Source organism: Suricata suricatta, chromosome 9 (assembly GCF_006229205.1).
Source record: "Suricata suricatta isolate VVHF042 chromosome 9, meerkat_22Aug2017_6uvM2_HiC, whole genome shotgun sequence".
Lineage (NCBI taxonomy): Eukaryota > Metazoa > Chordata > Mammalia > Carnivora > Herpestidae > Suricata > Suricata suricatta.
The window spans coordinates 14306424-14329627 of record NC_043708.1 but is presented as its reverse complement, the minus strand read 5'-3'; the positions used below and the strand labels follow the sequence as shown (position 1 = coordinate 14329627).

The following is a 23204-nucleotide window of genomic DNA, read 5'->3' as shown; positions in this document are numbered from 1 at the left end:
CTTAGAATCTTGGAGTTCAAATAATTTTATAGGAGGAGTAAAGGCGTTTTAGGCAAGAGTACAGACTTAAGTATATGTTTCTACAGATTAAATTGACCACAGCATACAACTTATGTGGGCACATCATTTCACTTCTTGTAAAATGAAAGGTAATTAGATGATCTCTAAGGATCCTTCCAGATTTTTTATTTCTGTGACGTGTATTTTTTCTTCTGTATCATATTAATAATGTTTTTATAGCTCCAAAAACTGGCTTAGTATTTACCAGCTTTAAAAATCTGAATCATTTGGGATGTCTGGCGGCTCAGTTGGTAGAAGATGTGACTCTTATCTCGGTGGTCATGAATTTGAGCCCCATGTTGGGTGTAGAGATCACAAAAAAATAAACAGTAGATAGATAGATAGATAGATAGATAAATTCAGTCTTTTTTAAAAAATCTGAATCATTTGAATTAAGATGTTTTTACTTGGGGGCACCTGGGTGGCTCAGTCGGTTAAAGTGTCCAACTTTTGATTTCAGCTCGGGTCATGATCCCAGGATTGTGGGCTCGAGCCCCATGTTGGCCTCTGCAGTGGACATGGAGCCTGCTTAAGATTCTTTCTCTCCCTCTCCCTCTCCCCTTCCTCTGCTCTCCCTCTTGATCATTCTCAAAAAAAAAAGGTGTTTTTACCCAATTGTCATTATCAGACAATCCTCTTTAACCAGGATCACCTCTAAATGGAAAAGTTTTGCTTAGTTTCCATACAGATATTTTATCTCTTTTATTTAGGCTGAGTAATAAAAAGCCTGCCTATATGTATGAATCCCCTTACTGAACCAAACCCTGGGATCTGAAATCCATATTCACCAATTTAAAATAATCAGGCATTTTGCACAGTATTTTGTTTAGTTCACTAGAATTTATTCATTGATTAATACAGCAAATATATATTAGGTACCTACTATGTGCTGGATACTGTTCTAACTACTTTTATAGAGCTTGCATTCTCGTTGAAGGAGACAGTAAGTAAATACAAAGCAATAAGTAAATACAGAATATGTCAGAAGGTGGTAAATGCAATCAGGCATATAAGGGAGATTGAGAATCTTATGGAGAAGGCATCACTGATAAAATGAGCAGAAACCTGAAAGAATTAAGAGGCATGTGGGTGGGGCGCCTGGATGGCTCAGGTCAGATCTCACATTCATGGGTTCAAGCCCCGCATCAGGCTGTGTGCTGACAGCTAGCTCAGAGCCTGGAGCCTGCTTCCGGTTCTGTGTCTCCTTCTCTCTCTGCCCCTTCCCCTCTCATGCTCTGTCTCTCTCTGTATCAAAAATAAATAAAACACTAAAAAAAAAAAAAAGAGGCATGTGGGTAAATGCGAGAAGAAGAGCAGTCAAGACCAAGGATAGAGCAAGTACAAAGCCTTGGCATGGCATCGTGATCGGTGTGTTCAGGGAGGAACATGGAAAGCTCCCTTCCTGATGTGAAATGGGCGTGTCCAAGAGTGCTAGGAGAAGAGGTTGTTGGGGTGAGACACAGAGAGCAGACCTGGTGCACTACGGCCATTGTGAGTACTTTGGCTTTCATTCTGATGACATTGGAAGCCATTGGAGGGTCTTGAGTAGACCAGTAATAGAGCCAATTTAGCTTTTTAAATTTTTTTCTAATGTTTTATTTTTGAGAGAGACACAGTGTGAGCAGGTGAGGGTCAGAGAGAGAGGGAGATGCAGAATCGGAAGACAGGCTCCAGGCTCTGAGCTGCCAGCGTAGAGCCTGAACCCACATACCGCAAGATCATGACCTGAGCCGAAGTCGGACGCTTAGCCGACTGAGCCACCCAGGGATCCCCAGTTTAGCTTTTAAAAGCATCTCTTTGGCTACTGAGTTGAGAATAATCTTTAAGGGGCAATGCAGAATGCAGATAAGCAATAATGGTGACCTGGGGCCCCTGACTGACTTAGTAGGGCATGTGACTCTTTGTCTTGGGGTTGTAAGTTCAAGCTCCACTTTGGGTATAGAGCTTACTTTTAAAAAAAAAGAAAGAAAAGAAAAGAAATAATGGTGACTTGGACCAAAGTGGTTGCAGTAGAGGGAGTGTGAAATGGCTGCATTCTGGAAACATTTCAAATGCGTGTCAACAGTACTTACTGATGGGTGGGATGTGGATAGATTATGAGAGAAAAAGAGGAGTCAAGGATGATTCCCAACACTTAGAGCCTGTCAACCAAAGTTCTAATTTACTGAAATGAGGGATACGATAGGAAGAGATTTGGGGGAGGAAGTGAATCAAGAGTTCACTCTTCATCATTATAATAGTTTGAAATAAATATCTATTAGATAGCCAAGTGGAGATCCTAAGGAGGTAATCAGAGTTTGAATCTGGAGTTCAGGGGAGAGGTCTAGGATACAGAAAAAAATTTGAGAGTTGACAGCATATAGGTTGTATTTAAAGAATTGCTCCTAGTTTTGGTTTTTGTAATTTAGAGTTAGCTAGTGTTTATTTATCCCACAGTATTTTCTGCTTTCAGTCAGTTGAGACAAGAGGTTTTTTTGGTTGTTTTCTTGGCCATGTCTCTCTCAAAAAATGAATACACATTAAAAAAATTTTTTTTTAATCAGACAAACGTTAGCACAAACCACTTTTAGAACATTTATGTCAGCCCAGAAAGATCCCTTGTACCCATTTCTAGCTGCATTCTGTGCCCACCCCCTAGCCTCAGGCAACTACTGTACTTTTTTGCTCTATAGACTGGTCTTTTCTGGACATTTCATAGAAACCGAATCACTCTGGTTTTTTACATTAGCCCTCTCGCTTAGCATAATATTTTCTAGATTCACCTGTGTCTTAGATTGTATCAGTACTTCATTTAATTGCTGAACAGTATTACATTATATGAATAATACCCCATTTTGTCTGGGCATCAGCTGATGGATATTTGTATCATTTCTGGGTTTTTTGTTTTGGTTTTGGGTTTTTTTTTTGCTATTATGAATGGGTGCTGCTAAGAACATTCCTGTGTAAGTCTTTTGTGTAGACATAAGTTTTGGGGTATATACCAGAGAATGGAATTGCTGGGTCATAAAGTTATATTTAATTTTTTAAAGTTTATTTATTTTGAGAGAGAATGGGCATGTGTGAATGGGGGAGGGGCAGAATGAGAGGGAGAGAGAGAGAGAGAGAAATAGAGAGAAAGACACTCCAAAGGAGGCTCTGCAGAGCCTCACTCGGGGCTTGAACCCATGAACCATGTGATCATGACCTGAGCGAAAATCAAGAGTGGGTTGCTTAGCTGACTGAGCCACCCAGGTGGCCCAAAGTGTATTTAATTTTTAAAGAAATTGCCAAACTGTTTTCCAAAGGGGCTGTACCGTTTTACATTCTTACCTCCAACATTTTAGGATTTCAGTTACTCCACATCCTTGCTAATGCTTGTTATAGGCTCCCTTTTTTTTTTATTAAGTTTATTTATTTTTTTAGTAATCTCTACACTCAATGCGGGGCTCAAACTCATGACCCACGTTCAAGAGTCACATGCTCTTCACACCAAGAGCCAGCTGGGTGCATCCCCTATCGACTCCCTTTTTGATTATAGCCATCTAGTGGGTGTAACGTGGTATCTTATTACAGTTTCAATTTGCAGTTTCCTCATGATGAATGATGTAGAGCGGTTTTTTCCATATGCTTATTAGCCATTTGTATGTCTTTGATAAATATTCAGATCTTTTGTCCAATTTTTAATTGGGTTGTCTTATTACTGAGTTGTATATTAGTTATGTATTCTGCATGCAATCCCTTATTAGCTATATGATTTGCAAGTATTTTTTCCACATCTGTGACTTTTTTTGAAAAAGAATAAAAAATTTTCATTTTGACTAAGTCTAATTTTTTAAATTTGTTTTAATGTTTGTTTATTTTTAAGAGAGAGAGAGAGATTGCAAGTGGGAGAGGGGCAGAGAGAGAGACACACAGAATCCAAAGCAGACTCTAGGCTCTGAGCTGTCAGCACAGAGCCCAATGCAGAGTTTGAACTCAGAACTGTGAGATCATGACCTGAGCTGAAGTTGGACGTTTAGCCAACTGAGCCACCCAGGTGCCCCGAATTTTTTAATTTTAGTTACTTGTACTTCTGGTTGTATCTAAGAAATCTGCCTAGCCCAAAGTCCTGAAGATTTACTCTTCTGTCTTCTTCTAAGAGTTTTATAGTTAAACTCTAACATTTAAGTCTGTGAGTTGTTTTTTTATATCGTATCAGAAGGCTTTACTTAAATGAACAGGTAGGACAGATTTGGTAATATGGAAGTATTTAAAAATTGATAGTGTTGAGGATACTGTTGTCCTGTTTTTTTACTCACTTCTTTTCCCTATAAGTAAGATAATAGATCTGACTGAGAAAGTTCTATTTATTTCATTCTACAGGCGTCATCTGCTATAATATAGTAATGCAGTCACTAAGCAGGTGTTTGAGGATAGAATAAGCTGAAGGGAATACAGTTGTTCCTTGAACAATGTGGGGTTTGGGGTACCAACCCCGTGACATAGTCAAAAATCCCTGTATAACTTTTGACTCCCTCAAAACTTTACTAGAATCTACTGTTGACCTTACTGATAACATAGTCAATTAACACATACTTTGTGTATTATATATATTATATACTGTATTCTTACCATAAAGTAAGCTAGAGAAAAAATATTATTAAGAAAATCACAAGAGGTGAGGGTGCCTGGCTGATGGTCAGTAGAGCATGCAACTCTTCTTGATCTTGGGGATGTTAAATTTGAGTCCCACGCTGGGTGTAGAGATTACCTAAAACTAAAAAATCTTTGGGGCACCTGGCTCAGTCGGTTAAGCGTCCGTCTTCAGCTCAGGCCATGATCTCACGGTTCATGGGTTCGAGCCCTGTGTCAGGCTCTGTGCTGACAGTTCGGAGCCTGGAGCCTGTTTCAGATTCTGTGTGTCCCTCTTTCTCTGACCCTCCCCTGCTCATGCTGTCTCTCTCTGTCTCTCAAAAATAAATAAAAAACATTAAAAACATATTTTAAAAAACTAAAAAATCTTTTTTAAAAAATGGCCAAGTTACTAATTAGGTTTTTTAAAATTGCAAGGGAGAGAAAATACATTTACATTACCAATTACTGTACTGCACAAAACCCATGTAGAAGTGGACCCATGTTCAAGGATCATCTATAGTTCACTCTACATTTTAAATAATAAATACATTTACTTTAGCATGCTTATAATTTCTTAACAATTTTTTTATTCAGTTTTGAGAGACAGCAAGCGAGGAAGGGGCAAAGAGAGAGGGGGAGAGACAATCCCAATTGGGCTTCCCACTGTCAGCATAGAGCCCGATGTGGGGCTAGAACTCATTAACCATGAGATCAGGACCTAAGCCGAAGTCAGACGCTCAACCGAATGAGCCACCCAGGTGTCCCTAGTTCAAACTTTAAAAATATATATAAATTACCTTAGTTTCTGGGGTTTTTTAATGTTTATTTTTGAGAGAGAGACAGAGCTTGAGGCAAGGGAGGGGCAGAGAGAGGGGGAGACACAGAATCCGAAGCTGTCAGCACAGAGCCTGACTCGGGGCTCAAACCAAGGAACCATGAGATCATGACCTGAGCCGAAGTCGGAGGACTTACTAATGGAGCCACCCAGGCGTCCCACCTGAGTTTGTTTTTTAAGCTTATAGAAATGTTTATAAATTCTGATTCAAATCAGAGTGATTTGAAACCTGAAAAATATAATTTTCTGTAATAATATAATTGTCCATTCAATTAGGATATATTCCAATAAAAAGTATATGTTAAATTTTTAATTTTGTATGAAAATATAAGTCATTTGGCTTATATTTAACTCTGAAATTTGATTAGCTTGCTTTTCACTATTTTCAGCCTTTATAAAATGATACATCTCTGATAACAACTCAGTACTTGGCTTGCATCCTAAAGTGTGAAACCACTGTTTTCATTTATATTTTCAAATGAACAGCTGTTATGAGAAGTAGGAATCAGTTATCCTGATTGAAAATAATGTTATTTTTTTAAGTCACATAAAACTTAAATTTGTATGTGATGGTATTGACTCTTAATATTGCACTCTGGATCAATTCAGACTCTGCATTTAGTAATGACAGAGTCGCAAACAACATGTCAAGCATTTCTAACCTTCATATCTCTGTGATTATCAGCTAGGAATTGCTTTCTTGAGCTCTTAGGCTTAGCCAAGAGCCAAGATGTCACATCTTGCTTATGCTCTTTAAATAGTTAATGCAGGGGCGCCTGGGTGGCTCAGTCAGTTGAGCGTCTGGCTTCGGCTCAGGTCATGATCTCATGGTTCATGGGTTTGAGCCCCACATCAGGCTGTGTGCTGACAGCTAGCTCAGAGCCTGGAACCTGCTTCAGATTCTGTATCTCCCTCTCTCTCTGACCGTCCCCTGCTTGCACTCTCTCTCTCTCTGTCTCTCAAAAACAAAAAAAGAGTTGACTCTTTTAAATAAATAAATAAATAAATAGTTGATGCAGGGGCTCCTGGGGCTCAGTCGGTTAAGCATCTGACTCTTGATTTCGCCTCAGGTCCTCATCTTAGGCCTGCAAGATCAAGCCTTACATTGGGCTTCGCACTGAGCCTGGAGCCTGCTTAGGAGTCTCTCTCTACCGCCCCCTGCCGTGTCTCAGCTTGTTTGCATGCACACCTCTCTCTCAAAATAAACACTTTTTAAAAAATAGTTAATTGTACTTAAAGTTTCTGTAAATTAAATACTTGTTTGTTTCTCTTTATACAGAAAAGCATATAGATTTTTATTTATATATCAGTAGTGTAAACATTTTTTAGCAAGAAATAAAGTGCCCTTTATTCCTCTTCCTGAACCAAGATCTTAATTTTTCTATTTTCTGTACCTTAAAAGATTTGTTTTCCCCCTCAGATGCAGACCAACAACGAAGAGAGAAACTCAAAAAGGAACTGGCACGATGTGAAAGGGAGTTGAAACTAAATAAAACAGCAATGCCGGCCAATTCTAAAAGTCATTCCAAGTCATTATTTAACACTCTCCAAAAGGTAAGACAGTATTTTCACCTTTTATGAGCAGATGTGTCCAAGGTACTTCATCAGTGGTGCAACCCGACTTTGTGGCAGTGTGTTTACCATGTCAGAATCAGTGAACTTTTCCTATAAAGGGCCAGATAGTTAATATTTTAGGCTTTTCAGGCCACCGTCTCTCATGACTCTTGGGCCACTGGCTAGCAGCCATAGACAGTATGTAAGTGAACGGGCAGAGCTGTGGTTCAGTAGCACTTCTCTGGAAAGCAGGGCACCAGGGGCACCTGAGTGACTCCTTCAGTTGAGTGTGTGACTTTGTCTCAGGTCATGATCTCGCGGTTCATGAATTTGAGCCCCACACTTGGTTCTCTGCTGTTAGCTCAGAGTCCACGTCGGATCCTACTGTCTCCCTCTCTCTGTGCCCTTCACCTGCTCTCTTGTACTTGCTCCCTATCTCTCTCTCTCTCTCTTAAAAATAAATAAACATTAAGAAAGAAGAAAGGAAAGACAGTAGGCCAGGGGTGCTTAGGTGGCTCAGTTGGTTAAGCACCCAGGTCTTAATTTCAGCTTAGTCATGATCTCACGGTTTGTGGGATCAAGCCCCATGTTGGGCACTGTGCAGAGAGCGTGGAACCGACTTGGGATTCTCCCTCTCTTTCCCTTTGTCCTTCTCCCCCGCTTCGTTCTATCTCTCTCTCAAAATAAATAAACTTTAAAAAAAAAAAGAAAGAAAGAAAAAGTAGACCAGATCTGGCCTGCAGGCAATAGTTTACTGACCCCGATACTCTTTAACATGTGACTGAGGATTTATTTCTCCTTTCTCTTGAATGGATGTCAATTTTATCAAATGCTTTTTCTGCATTTTTTGAAAAGATGGTATCATTTTTCTTTTAAATCTGTTTATGAAGTGTATTACAGTCAAGTCTCTGATGTTAAAACTTGTCATAATGCAGTACCTTTTTTATACCTTGTGGGATACAGTTGCTAATACTTTGCTCAGGATTTTAGCGTCTACCTCCATTATCGATACTGACCTATAATTTTGCTTCTTCTCTACTGTGTCTATGTGCTATTTCCTCTTTTTCCATGCTCTAGAATAATTTACATGAATGTAGAATTATTTGTTCCTTAAATTTGATGGAACTCAACATTATAATTATCTGGTGCCTCGAGTTTTCTTTTTGGGAAGATTTTTGACCACTAATTTAATGTTTTGAATCATTATAAAACTATTTTTTAATGTATTTATGTCAGAAGTCCATTTCATCTAAATTTTCAAATTTTTGGCATAGACTTGTTTAAATATAATCTCTTAATCTCTCCTGAATATGTATTATTTCCCCCTTTTATTCCTCATGTCGGTTGTTTGTACCTTTATTTTTTCTTTGATTTTTCTCACCAGAGTTGTCATTTCTTAAAGTCTTTTTAAGAAGGGCGTATTTTTACTTCATTAATCTTCATTGTTGTATTTTGTTTTCTATTTTATTAATGTCGTTCTTACCCTTTCCCCTTTGGTTTTCTTTGGGCTTATTTTGCACTACTTTTCCTACTTCTGCTTAGCTTATTCTCATCCTCACTTCTGGCATGGTACAGGCATAGTTAAGTTTATAAATTTTCCTCCACATACTGCTTTTAATCCAAGAGTCCTTTAGAAGGACTTCTTAATATCTATGTGTATTTTTACCCATTTTCTCTTTGTTCCAGATTTCTAGCCTAATCGTACTGTGGTCAGGGAACATCTATATGATACCCATTTCTTGAAATTTGTTGCGAAATTTGTTTCATGGCCCAGTAGGGAGACACATTTCTTAAAATGCACTGTGTCATTCTGTGTTTGAAAAGACAATATATTCCATAGTTGCATGTAGTATATAACATACTGTGTATTCATTAGCTTAAACTTCGTATCATTTATATATTCAAATCTTATTCCTTTTTTTGTCTTGTCAGTCTATCATTTATTAAGAGAAGTATTCCACATGATTATGTATTTAGCTATTTCTCTAAAACGTAGTACTACCAATTTTTGTTTCGTAGGTTTTATTCTATACATACAGATTTAGAGATTCTCTAACTTTAGAGAATTGATTTCCTCCACTGTTTTAAAGTCTGACGATTGCAAGATCTTTGTATACGATTTCTTTGGATGTTGTCCCTGGAAAGATTTAGTAGTCAGTTGTTCTGTGACTATAAACGTCGGGAGCGTGTTCTTGACATGAGAACATGAGGAGTGGATCAGCTGGGAAGTGACTGTCACTTCACAGAAGTGCTTAGATCACAGCAGCAGCTCACAACCTATCCCTCCGAATGGTAAAGCTGACCTAAGAAACGAAAGTGGTCAGATTACCACGAGAATTTTTGTTCTATTCACGTATAATTGATAAACCCTTTTCTGATTCTAGAACTTTACAGTTATCTGTTATTCAGATTTTGGTGAATTTACCAGTGTATTATACATTTTCTGTGAAAATTATATCCATCCAAGCTTTCTGATGTTTGTGGCGACAGGAAACCATTATATAATCTCAACAAAGCAGATTGGTACAATTGATTTCATACTATGTCCTGCTGGTTTCCAAGGAAAGAAAAAGTGTAGGATGCAAGGTCGGAATTATGATACCTAAAAATAGAGGAGTTTCATGCCTTCAGTCAGTTTGAAAGCAGTTTTTCCAGCTCATGTGAGACAGATGAGAATATATCTCTGCCTTTAAAGACTTTCTTCGGGGGAGGCGCTGGGGTGGCTCAGTCAGCTGAGTGTCCAACCCTCCATTTCAGCTTAGGTCATGATCCCAGGATTGTGGGATCGAGCCTCACATCAGGCTCTGTGCTGAGCACAGAACCTGCTTAGGACTCTCTCTCTCTCTCTCTCCCTCACTCCCTCCCTCTGCCCTTCTCTTCTGCTTGTGTACACTCTCTCTAAAATTAAAAAAAAAGTATTTAAAGACGGTCTTTGGTGTTCCATTTTGTTTATTAAACCATTACTGATAAGAGGTTTTTTGCAGGCAGTCTAATGCTTTGTGCATTTCTGCCTGCTCTGACCTCAGCTTTACTGTTCCTTAAATATAAATAATTCCTGTGATTATTATTTAATAGCTCTGTAGGATTTTTCAGATTGTACTTAAGAGATTGTTTTCCCGGGAGCCAAAGTCTTATGGTATATAAGCTGTGAGTCTGGTTTGGGAACACTCTTTAAAACTAATATATTGAAATCATTAAGCATCAGGCTCTGTGCTGACAACTCAGAGCCTGGAGCCTCCTTCAGATTCTGTGTTTCCCCTTCTCTCTGCCTCTCCCATGCTCATGCTCTCTCAATAATAAATAAAAATGTTAATAAAAGATTCCTCATGGTGTAAAAAAAATCTAAAATATGGGCATACCTGACTGGTTCAGTTGGTAGAACATGCAACTCTTGATCTTGGGGTCATGAGTTCAAGTTCCATGTTGGGTGTAGTTTTTTGGGGTTTTTAAATCTGAAATATATAATTTTCAATTGAGTCTTTATAATAGATAATATGATGTAATTGTCAAGAGCATAAGCTCAGCATGGGTTCAAATCTGTGAGACGCTGCATGGCCTCGTTTTCCTCATCTCTGAAATAAAAGTAGTATTTGTATTACCTCCCAGCAGCTGATGTGAGGATTCAGTGAGTTGTGTGTGTAATTTAATTAGAACTATACCTCACACATAGTAACCCACTAACAGCAGCGATAGTTCTTCATTGTTCTCTTTTATTCTCCTCAGTGGCAAGAACGGTTCCTCACACTCAGGAAGCTACTGTTGTGCCCAAGTTTGTAAAATCGCCCCAAATCACCCCAAAACAAACACCAGTGACTGCTAGGGAGACCGAGTCACGCCTGCAAAAGCAAAGGGCCTTTATTACAAGCTTAAGCTCTGGCTCACAGTCTCCAGCCAACCCACTGGCCACGTGGAGAGAGCCCTGAACAAAGGCAGGGCAGGGCCTTTTATGCCTTTGGGAGGGGGAGTTACAGGAAATGATGACAGGTGTACAGTGATCCAATCCCTGTCCCCCCATCAATACTGGCAGTTGTGGGAGCCAGTCACAATAGTTGGAGTGTTGACCAATCAGAGTGGGTCCAGGACGCCCCACGTTGGGCGTGACTAGGCCCGCCTCTAGAAAGGTCAAAGGTATCTGCCGGCCTCTCCCGATTGGGCGCTGCAGGAGTTGTCCCTCCTAAGGGGCGCCCTTTCCGGAGAAGCTGGCGCCTTCCCCTTTAAGTAAAGGGGAAGGCTGGATCGGACCTGCTGCAGGCCGGGGAACACCCACCCCACGGCTGCCGGCGCATCTCCACCTCTGAGGTGCGCTGCGACAGGCTCCCCGGCTCCGGCTCCGGGAAGGCTGGGAAGGCTGGGACGGCCTGGTGGTGAGGGCCGGATCGGACCAGCATCCTTACACTATTCTCTTACTCGGCTCATTCATTTTTCTCGTTTTTCTCCCCGTGAGCTGTAGGACAGATGTAACAGCTAAATCCTAGTCATTGTCGCCTCAGGCTCCGTATCGTCCATGTAACTTCCCCTCTACCTAATAACGTGCCTCAGCATTCTGGAATGCATACACAGGCGTCCGTAAAGTCTGGAATCATAGACACAGCTTCTCGGGCAGCAACCTGTAAAAGAATAAAGTATTATCCCTGTTTTAAGATTTTCTGGATACCCTGTAGAAACCGTTCTTCCAAAATTAAACCAAAAAGAAATGGAGCAGTCCAAAACACCTTCCCTCTCAGCTTTCCCCACTCATGAGGAGACGCTGAGAGAAATTCCTCTTCATTTCTTCAAAGCCTCCAAGTTTAAGGCTCTGCCGCCCCGGAGATGGCCGGAGAGACATGAGGGGGAGGGGCGCCGCCTGGTCGGGAAGGGGGCTGGTGCTCGCAGCTGGTTTGGAAACTCTCAGATAAAACGGAGATCTACCTGTAGGTCTCAGCATACAAGTTCAAGACCAGATATAGGTAGATGTGAAGTTTTGGGGTTACTTTTTAGTTTCAGAAAGAAAAATGATTGGTATTACTTATGTTTAGAATTATATTTTTACATATTAATAATCCGAAACCTTGAATAGAAGTTCATATAAATGCTAACACCTTCAGGAATATATAATTCTCTAGACCTTCTAAGGCCACCAGTTTTGGGTGTATAATCTGGAGATCCCCAATTATCAGAATTTGTAACCATAACTGATGACGATCAAACCAAATGTTCTTAGCCTTCAGGAGAACCGCAAGAGGAGGATGTGTTACTCGGAGAAGTGAATGGATTTCCATCCTTCACAAGGTCGCCAGGAACTTCTTCAGAGAGACTGCGGCTGCATCTGCCTCGATCTGAGAAAGTCCTCCCGGACGGCCCTGAGAAGAGCCCCAGCTCCTCCGTGCTCAGCGAGGACTGCGCCCCCTCTGGGCCTAGGAAAGCGCGCTCCGGCGCTTCGTGCGGCCGGGGGCCCAGGGGCACGGTCCCCAACACCCGGCGGTTTCAGTTAGTGATTTCAAAAGCACCCAGTGGGGACCTTTTGGATAAACACTCTGAACTGTTTTCCAACAGACATTTGCCATTCACTCCACGCACTTTAAAAACAGAAGCAAAATCTTTCCTGTCACATTACCGATATTACACGCCCGCCAAAAGGAAAAAGGAGTTCACAGATCAGTGGATAGAAGCTGAAACCCAGACTGATTTAAGCAGGTAGGGCCCCTTCACAGCCAACCCTGAGTCCTTCAGGGAGTGGTAGAAATTCGGTAATAATCTTCCCTATCTTATGTCACATCCCAAACGTGCCCAACTTAAGGGCTGGTGGTGCCCTTTTGATTGGAATGAGATTAAGTGTCGTTTCCTTTTGCGTGTGTCACTAGAGCTACCCAAGTAATGGTTGAAAGGTGGCTGTTAAACTTGTCCAGCTCCTTACAGACAGGAATGTCACGTAGTTTAATTTGCTGTTTTAAGCATGGTATGTGCTTTTAAATATACTTTCAGAGAATCCTTAAAATATGTCATCAAGTAGCGTTTGTGTAAATATGTCTATTGATTCATGTTAAAAATGGCAGAACAGTGGGCTATAGAGGGAACAACACAGCTGTTTCTCGGACTCTCCCTGGGCTCCCCTCCCTGTAAATACCCAACCCCGCCCTTACAGAGGAGCAGCTCCCCAGGAATAATGCAGGCACTTGGGGTGATTTCTGGAAACTACATATATTTTGCTTCAATAATCTTTTCATATATGATAGTGCCTGGCACATAATGAATATTCAATAAAAGTTTGCCAAATGATTGAAGAAACAAATCTTATCAAGTATTTAGTGTTAGCTGATTTGTGATTGTTTTTCCCGGAGTTATATAAACAACTATCTACGTGGTCCTAAGTATTAGTTATTCTTAGAAAGCAAAAAACAATTTAGGACAAGTATGCTTTTCTCTCAGCACAGGTAAGAGGTACAGTAATGTCAGATGGGTCTGCATACGTTTAATCTCAGGAATTCAGGAGTGGAGAGGAATGAGGAGAGCAAGCATGTCCTGTCCTTTCCTGATGGCATTTGTGACAGCTTTTGAGGATAACAGTCCCCATGTCCCTAGGCCCATTCAGTCCAGCTGAATCCTAGCTGCTATTGACAAAAGGGAAAGGAAGCCGTGCGATCCAAACCGTATCTATTTCCTGATTATATAATCAGAAATTACACATTTTATAAGAATAGATGGATTTCATCTCTTAGTTTGAGAGGTTTTTAAGACCATAAACTTGTTATCTCGGTGTTTATATTTTGAAAGCTTGACAATTATTCCTTTTAAAATATTACAGCTTTAAATCTGATTCTGAGGCAGTTGAGACCAAGAACTTCACGGAGTCGGAAAAGAACATAGAGCAGGTAATAAGGATGAGATCTCTTTGTGGGCCGCCTCGGAGTTGCAGCTGCTCTAGTTAATAGGCTATGTATAGCTACTTGGACTTGAAGAATCTCTCGGTGACACTTCTGTGTGTGATGTTGCCAGCAGAGTAGGACTGCCTATGTACAAATGGCCGCCACTCCTTTTCAGCGGCCAGATGGAGCCACTGAAGTGGCTGGGAAGTCATTGTTGTTAGCATCTTTTCTAGATCGTTGACTGGCTGCTAGGTAGAAGAAGGGATGGATAAAATACTTTACAGGTTGCTTTCAAAGATGCAGACTTGGGTCACTAAAGGAGCCAGAAAAGCTGTCTAGAAGTTATTTTAGTTTCTGTGCCTGCATTTTATTTTTGAAAAATTGCCACTGATTATATTATTAGAAATTATCCATTGTATATGACTAGATGGATATCATCCCCTTACGTTTGCTAGGCTCTGTTTTACAGTGTTTATGTTTTGAGTGTTCAACAGTCATTTCTTTTATTTTTTTAAAGCATATTTATTTATTTTGAGAGAGAGAAAGCAAACCTAAGCTGGGGACGGACAGGGAGGGAAGGAGAGAGAGAGAATCCCAAGCAGGCTCTCCATTGTCAGCGCAGAGCCAACGCAGGGCTTGAACCCATGAACTGCAAGACCATGACCTGTGCTGAAATCAGGAGTCTGACGCTTTACCAGCTGAGCCACCAGGCGACCCAGCAGTCGTTTCTTTTAAAATATTACAGCTTTAAGTCTGATTTTCACATAAACTGATTATTTTTATTTTGGGGATGTTAATCATACACTGTGTCCCAATTTAAATTTATTGTTTGCAAAAACATTTTGTCTGTTAAAATGTCAAACACAGATTCGAAGATAAGAGAATAAAATACAGGGACACCTGGGTGGTTCAGTTGGTTAAGCATCCAAGTTCAGCTCAGGTCATGATCTCATAGTTGGTGAGTTTGAGCCCCACATCAGGCTCTGCACTGACGGTGCAGAGTCTGCTTGGGATATTCTCTCTCTCTCTCTCAAAATAAATAAGTGAACTTTTTTAAAAAAGGGAATAAAATATAATCACATGGAACTTCCATCTTCCCTTCTGAACATGAATTCTGGGTTTCCATGTCAGCCATTAATACCTGTTTGACATGGGCCCTGCCACTCAGAGCCCAAGGACAAAGCCCTTTTCCTCTGACAGCTGAGTCTCGCATCAAGAACTGACCTTAGCGTGCAGGATCACTGGAAGGAGTAACTGATGTGGGTAAAGTCCTTGCCTGGGAAGGGGTCAGTAGAGAATGACTGTGACTAGGTTGAGGTTTAAGAAGAGAGTCAGCTTGGTAGGTAACTAAGCAAATTAGAGCAGTCCGCTTTCATGATCTGTGCTCCAAATGCTTATCTGTAACCTGGTAGGAAAAAGGTGTGTCACGTTACTCCATAGCCCCTGCCACCAGCAGTCTCCTCGGAGGTAAGAAGTATGAACTGCAGTAGACCGAATTTTAACAGCACTGTACCGTGAAGATAAATCCAATAACGCAAGTAAATGCTTGCCGCAGGACGCAGCACGTAGTAAGGATTTCATGAAAATAAGCTGCCATTACTTTGTTAGTATTATTGACGGCCCCACCAGAACCACCACTGCTTCTCTGCGTTTGGTTTACGGGCATTTGAAACAGATGAGCTGTTTGAATTTGTTACAATGGGATATTTTTTCTCAGGCTTACTGAAAACTTGCAAATTTGCTTCATTTTCTCTTTGTTTATTTGTGGTAATTCCTTAACAGATTTAAAATATCCGTAATGATATACAGAGAACAGACTGAGGATAGATGAAGGGAGGTGCGTGGGGGATGGGCTGAAAGGGGGATGGGCATGAAGGAGGGCACTTGTTGGGATGAGCACTGGGTGTTACATGTATGAGTGATGACTCATGCTCCTGAAATCATCATCACACTACATGTTAACTAACGTGGGCTTAAATAAAATTTTAAAACTAAAAGAATATATCTCTCATTAAAATATAAGAAATAAGCGGTTGTCTTACCTTACTTTAATAAGTTTAAGAAAGAAGTCTTAATTGGGTTGAAAATGTATTCTGAAAACATCCTTATTATATCAGTCACTTTTATCTACTGGATATCTCCACTTTATTTTCTTGACTTTTTTTTAAGTTGATTTTGAGAAAGAGAGAGCATAGGCATGAGCAGGGGAGAGGCAGAGAGAGAGGGAGAGAGAGAGTTCTAGGCAGGCTGATATGGGGCTCAACCCCATGAACCATGAGATCATGACCTAAGTTGAAGTCAAGTCAGAGGCTTGACTGAGCAACCCAGGCGCCCCCTCGACTTTTTTGAAGTTTGCTGTTCTGCTTTATTTCTGCTTTCATAGTGTATTTTTGAAGCAAAATAAAGACTGATTCTTCTCATTCCCAGGCATCTAATTGTGTGACCTATGACCCCAAAGAAAAAATAACTCCCTTACCCTTACAAGGGCATGACCTGCCGTGGGAGGAGATGAAAGATGGCACTCCTCAGTGTTCCTCACCAAGGTAAACAACCTACATGAGTCATTTCACTGTCGATTTAACCCCTTTCCTGTGTAACAGAATATTTGCAGCATAAGTACTATTTTAATTTACGGGAACTCTAATCTATTTTGGTGTTATCCAGCTCAGTAGCAGTGATAATTTTACTAAGGGAATTTCACAAAGTAGGTGCTCAGTAAAAGTTTAGATGAATTCATTGTGCTAATTCATTAATAAAGGGGACACTGCTTTGTATTATTTGCCGTTGCTATTCATACAGAAAAGGATTTTTTTCCTCAAGACAAATCCCCTAGCAGTAATGCTAACCAGCTTACATGGCAGAAATACTGCTGATGAACCTCACGATCTGAGGATTCATAGTTCATGATTGCGAATGTTCGCCATATGCTAGTGCTCTCTCTGTCACTGCCGTGTACTGGGCACAGTCTTTCAAACTACCCATCATGTTTGGTAAGTAGGGAACACCGCACCTCAACAAAACTGACGGCTTAGCAAAAATGCCTTTGATAGTTTCCGCTGTCAAATGCTTTTCCAGTGTCAGAGATTGTATACGAGATGAAGGAGGTAGAAAAAAAAAAGGCCTAGGGGCTCCTAGGTAGCTCAGTCGGTTGAGCTGCAGCCTTCGGCTCTGGTCATGATCTCACGGTCATGGGTTCGAGCCCCATGTCGGGTTCTGTGCTGACCGCTCAGAGCCTGGAGACTGCTTCCGATTCCGTGCGTCCCTCTCTCTCTTCTCTGCCCCTACCTGCTCATGATCTGTCCCTCTGTCTTTCAAAAATAAATAAATGTTAAAAAAATTTTTTCAAAATTAAAACAAAAAAAGGACTAGAGATAAAAGGGGGGCAGGAATGAGGTGGCGTGTAGCAGACCGAAAGCTGACAAGGCCGTGGGCAGCTCACTGCTCAGCTTCGGGACGCTTCGGGACTCGTAAGATTCGTAGGCTGACTATGAGGCCTCTCTGCATGAACATAAAGAATGCCCTAAAGAAAGGAGTATTTATCTGTTCTAGTAGTTTCTATCTAAAAGAAGTAAAGTAAAATACTATAATTGAGCATACCTGAATAAAAAGCTTAGAATTAACTAATGATGATACAACGAAATTATAAAATTTAGTATTAACCAGCTCAAAAAACAGTTTTTCAAAGGGAAGTCTCTGTCTCCAGCATTACTTACATGTTAACTGTAGTCACAGTAAAATTATGTATTCTAGAGAAGTGCTGTAATCCAGTTTCAGAAAGGTTTCTGAATTTGTAGTTCAGAAGACTTACTCAGAACATCTCTGCTACTGACTAGTAGCCACGTGACTTTGGCAAGTTGCCCAGCCTTTCTGCCCCTGCTGAGCTCGTCAGTCAGTGGGAAGACAGTACCCGTCCGATACACCAAACAGGGCTGCTCTGACGTTTAGATCAGATCATGGCTAGGAAAGTACTTTAAAAATGCTACAATCTATTATTACTAATATATATTACTGAATACTTCTTGTATGCTGATCGTTGTTTTGTTCAAATATTGTAATTTTCTCTTTCCAGGGCAGAATGTCAGTATTCTTTGCGGTGTCCTCCAGAGAGAAAAATCCACTCTGAGTAAGATCTTTTTGACCTTTACATTTCGCTTTAGTGGAAATCAAGAATTAAGAAGCATGGGGCGCCTGGGTGGGCTCAGTCAGTTAAGCGACCTACTCTTGGTTTTGGCTCAGGTCATGATCTCCTAGTTCATCAGATTAAGCCCCACGTCAGGCTCTGGGCTGGCACTGCAGAGCCTGCTTGGGATTTTTTCTCTCTCTGCTCCTCCCTCACTCACCCTGTCTCTGTCTCCCTCAAAATAAATAAATAATAAACAAAAATCACACAAACCATTTACATAAGTCAGGACTGAACGCTAATTTCTCTTACAACCCTACCCCTTTCTCTCTCTGCCCCTCCCCTGCTTCTGCTCTCTCAAAAATAAATAGGTAAACATTAAAAAAAAAAAAAGAATATGATAGGGACCCCTGGATGGCTCATTCTGTTAAGCATCCGACTTCGGCTCAGGTCATGATCTCGCAGTTTGTGAGTTCGAGCCCATGTCAGGGCAGCCTGGAGCTGCTTCAGATTTTATGTCTCCCCCCACTCTCTCTCTGCCCCTCCACTGCTTGCACTCTTTGTCTCTCTCTCAAAAATAAATATTAAAAAAAAAAGAAGGTAGACATAGTCTGTTGTATAATATTCTTCTCTGTAATATGAGATAGCGGTACATTTGTCATAGCTGGCTTCTATTTCATATAGTGTTCAGAGGAAGTAAGAAATAATTTTATGCTGTGTACACTTTGTCTTCACAGTGAGGAAGAACTCTTGTATCTGAGTTTCATTGAAGATGTAACAGATGAAATTCTGAAACTTGGTTTATTTTCAAACAGGTTAGATTTTTTTAATTATGGTGATCGAACAGTACATTAAATACTTTTCCTTATGATGTTAATTTTTTAAGTTATTTCCACACACTAGGAAATGAAAAATTATACTGCTTTCTTGGGGGGACATAATCTTAGAACTGGTAGCAAATCATAAAGAACGTTTAATTCACACTATATGAGGCCAGGTCACAGGTTGGGCAGTTAACAGAGCGGTTTTACTCATATAGATACTGTTATCTCTCTTAGATGCAGCGAACAGCTTGGCGGCTGCCAGGGACGGGGGTGGGCACAGTGGGTAAAGGTGGCCAACAGGTACAGCTGCGGCTATAACATAAATGCGCTGGGGGGTACAGTGCGTGTACGGGGTGCTGGGTGTAGTTAATGGTTCAGTGTTGCATATTTGACAGCTGCTGAGAGAGTAGAATTCAAAAGTTCTCATCACAAGAAAAAAATAATGTAACCGTGTGGTATTGGATGTTAACTCGACTTATTTGGGTGACCATTTTACGATATGTACAAATATTGATCATTATGTTGTGCCCCTGATACCGATATAACGTATGTCAGTTATACTTCAACTTTAAAAATCTGTCACAAAAGAAGAAAAATGATATCCGTATTTGAAAGACATAAAACTGTCTTTATTCACAGACATTGTCATTCATGTAAAAATCCCATAGAGTCTACAAAAAAACCCAAAAATTACTATTATATCTCTTAGTTTAAATAGACTAGTGAACTGTTTTTTCGTTCTTATTTGCAAAGATCCATTATCTCACTTCACTATTTGGAACTTGTCACAAGAATCAAAGGCAAGCATTTTTGATACAACTATTACTAGTAAAGTGAGGACAGATCAAAGGCTAGGTTTACACACTGTAAGTGAAATGGAAAGTTTGCAAAAGCAGATTAGATCATGCACATCTTAAGGAAACTGTGTGGTCCTGAATCAGCTGGGACCTTTATTTATGCAAAGCTCACCGGGCAGTGAGCCTCACTTTATGTTCCGTGTCTGAGGCCTCCACCACGTGTAAGGCTAGCTCTGCCGTATGGTGTCAATCACAACATCTCCAATGAATTATTTTGAGTCTTATGTGAAGCTTTTCTTTTAATTAAAGCAAACATTTGTATTATTGCTATAAAAAGATACACCAAAGTGACCTAAGTTTTTAATAATAATAAGAATTCTTTCATTTAAAAACAGTGATTAAGGGGCACCCAGGTGGCTCAGCAGTTAAGCATCCGACTCCTGATTTCAGCGCAGGTCCTGATCTTGTGGTTCATGGGAACCAGCCCTGCGTCAGGCTCCATGCTGTCAGCACAGGATTCTCTCTCCGCTCCTCCTCCCATTCACGCACTCTCGCTCTCTCTCTCTCTCTCTCGCTCTCAAATAATGTTTTCATGGAGGTGCCAGTTGAGTGTCCAACTCTTGATATCCGCTCAGATCATGATCTACTGATTTGTGGGATCAAGCCCCACTATGGGAGGGAATTCTCTCCCTCCCTCTTTCTCTCTGCCCCTCCCCCACTTGTGCTCACTCTATCTCTGTAAAAATAAATAAACTTTAAACAAATGAAGTGAGGGGCGCCTGGGTGGCTCAGTCGCTTAAGCGTCTGACTTCGGCTCAGGTCATGATCTCACAGTTAGTGAGTTTGAGCCCCACATCAGGCTATGTGCTGACTGCTCAGACCTGGAGCCTGCTTCGGGTTCTGTGTCTCCCTCTCTCCCTACTCTGTCTCTGTCTCTCAAAGATAATACATGTAAAAAATATTTTTAATTAAAATAATTTTTAAAATGAGGTGAATGTATTGATACAGAAAGATGCTCAAAATATATAGTTGATTAGAAAAAACATAATTGATACCCAAATAGTATGTATTGTTTGTTAAAGATAGACTATGGATTCCTTGGGCTTTTTTTATTTTTTATTTTTATTTTTTTCTCCTTGGGCTTTTTTTAAATGGCTAAGTAATTCAGAACTACTGAATCTAAGATTAGCTAACTTCATTGATAATAAAAAATGGTAACCAAGGAGTGATTTTTCAGCAAAGGCATAGATACATTCATATGATAGCAAGACCAGTGTGGTGTAGCTGCAAGAACTTCCTGGAGCCAGACTCCTCTGGGTTAAGTGCTCTTCATGGCTTCTGACCTTAGGGGAGAGGAAATCCTCGTCTTAAGAGTATTTTCTCGTCTTTAAAATGATCTGCACATACCTTTCTCCCAATGTTGGTCCTGATTAGGGGTCTAATGATTGTGTGTCTAACACAAATGTCTAGCCCTTAGTGGCGCTTAATAAGTGATAGCTTTTAGGTTATTATGTGAATTTATCATCAGTGGAGTTTTTTTCAAGTATAATTTATAAAATAATTCTGTATAAGAATTTTCTTCAGGGTTTCATTGGGGAAAGGGGTTGTGTATGTGAGAGAGAAAGGGAGGGAGAGGCTTTCGGTATTTGCATATGTGTGTGAGAGGAAAAAGAGAAAGCTTTTGGTGTGTGGCCAGGGCAGAGAGAAGGGAACTGTTGGACCTCATTCAAAGTATTTTATTCACAGAAACATAAGTGGTATGTAATCTTCCAGAAACAATGGCATCTGTAATATAACTTAAAAGCCATATTAGCTTCCAAATTAGAGAACTTGACAGAACAGGGAAGGATTAGTGTTTAGTTTTGGAAAGAAAAAGGATAATCTAAAAAAATATTTTCCAGCCTGTAGTTTTGTTATTGTGTGGCCATTTTGTATTTAGTTGATTTTCTGATTTTGAGAAATTAACATTTCTATTTATCATTTTTAGGTTTTTAGAACGACTATTTGAGCGACACATAAAACAAAATAAACATCATTTGGAGGAGGTTTGTCTTTCTTCAGACATTCATTAGAAAAATTCTAACATAGAAAGAATTTTAAAGTTTCTCCATAGCCTCAAAGAATGCATTAAAAATAAGAGCAGTTTTTTTCCCTTGTACCTTTTGTGTGTGTGGTGGGGCGGGGTGGAGGTGCATGGGGACAACAGGTATTAATCCTGCTGAGATTAGCAACACTGCACAAGAGAGCAATTCAGTGTGACTAGTTTAATTAAGGTGATTATTCTTATCTTAATCCCAGGAAAAAATGCGCCACCTGCTGCGGGTCCTGAAGGTGGACTTAGGCTGTGCATCCAAGGAAAACTTAGTCGAGCTGGATGACATGGACATGCTGAATGTACTGGACCTTGAACAGACTGAGGATTCAGAAAAAAATGATTATAAAAGTAAATACGATGTCACAATTCGACAGGAACGCCAGCAATACCAGAGAGCTCTGGATATGTTGCTGGCCCTACCGAAGGGTGAGAACCAGAGACTCTCTTCACCGAATGAATTTTTCCTGCCCATCTACAAACCCAAGTATTCAGAAAGGGCTATAATTCAGCAAGTGAATGATGAAATGAATCCCGGACCTTCCGTTTCGGATGAAAAAAATCCAACTGTTTCAGACGGTTTAACAGACCAAGAAACCTCTGTGAATGTCATTGAAGGCGACAGTGACACCGAAAAGATGGAGACCTCGAATGAACTGTGTCATCTGAGCACGGAACTCTCCCCGTCTCTTCAGCTTCACCGCGTCCAAGGTGACAGCAGTCATGACATGGAAGGGCCAACTCTTAAAATCATGGAAATGAGCATTGAGGACCGCCCTTTGGGTGTTTGATCTTCATTAATAAATATCCCAAATGGCCAATAATCCAATATTCCTTCTGTGTTTTCTTTTATATATTAAGATATCTGTATCTGCTTTCTATGCTCTAAAATAAATTACCATGAATTTATCAGCGTAAAACTACACACATGTATTATTTATCCCATAATTTCCATGGGTCAAGAGTCACAACTCGAACGGGCCTGCTCTCGGTCTCTCAAGGCTACAGTCCAGGCGTCACTTGGGCCCGTGGGCTAATTTGGAGGCTTGAGGGGCGAGAATCTGCTTCTAACTCCTTTCAGTTGTTGGCAGAATTCCTTTCCCTGTAGCTGCAGCTCTGAGGGCTTCCCTCCTTCGCTGGCCTTGGGCGCTCAGCGGCCCTCAGCTTCTAGAGGCTGCCCGTTCGCTCCCACTCAGTGCCCTGTGCAGGCAGCTCGCGACATGGCTGCTTGCTAGTGAGCCAGAGTCCCACAGACAATGCCACCACAGGGATGACCTTCCATCATCAGTGAGAAGCAAGTCCTCGGTGCCGCCCGCACAGGAGGCGTGCAGATACACAGGGTATGCAGGGTGAGAGCCACAGGCTCTGTGGCCACAGTTTCTTTATATATTGTTTATTTTTTTTAAGTTTATTTTTATTATTGAAACAGAAACTGAGCATGAGTCGGGGAGGGACAGAGGGAGACAGAATCTGAAGCAGGCTCCAGG

General features: G+C 40.7%; 1 protein-coding gene across 4 annotated transcripts in view; it reads left to right on the top strand.

Annotated features, from left to right (window-relative positions):
- SPATA7 (spermatogenesis associated 7) overlaps nt 1-22543 on the top strand; it is a 38561-nt gene extending 16018 nt beyond the window's left edge. For all 4 annotated transcript variants that reach the window (XM_029952586.1, XM_029952585.1, XM_029952587.1 and 1 more), the window contains 8 exons: nt 6909-7042; nt 12243-12715; nt 13824-13890; nt 16312-16427; nt 17954-18007; nt 18742-18819; nt 21613-21670; nt 21924-22543. In XM_029952586.1, the coding sequence (XP_029808446.1) occupies nt 6909-7042; nt 12243-12715; nt 13824-13890; nt 16312-16427; nt 17954-18007; nt 18742-18819; nt 21613-21670; nt 21924-22508 (1565 nt within the window). In that variant the 3' untranslated portion in view covers nt 22509-22543. The remainder of the gene's footprint in view (nt 1-6908; nt 7043-12242; nt 12716-13823; nt 13891-16311; nt 16428-17953; nt 18008-18741; nt 18820-21612; nt 21671-21923) is intronic.
- The last annotated feature ends 661 nt before the right edge of the window (nt 22544-23204 follow it).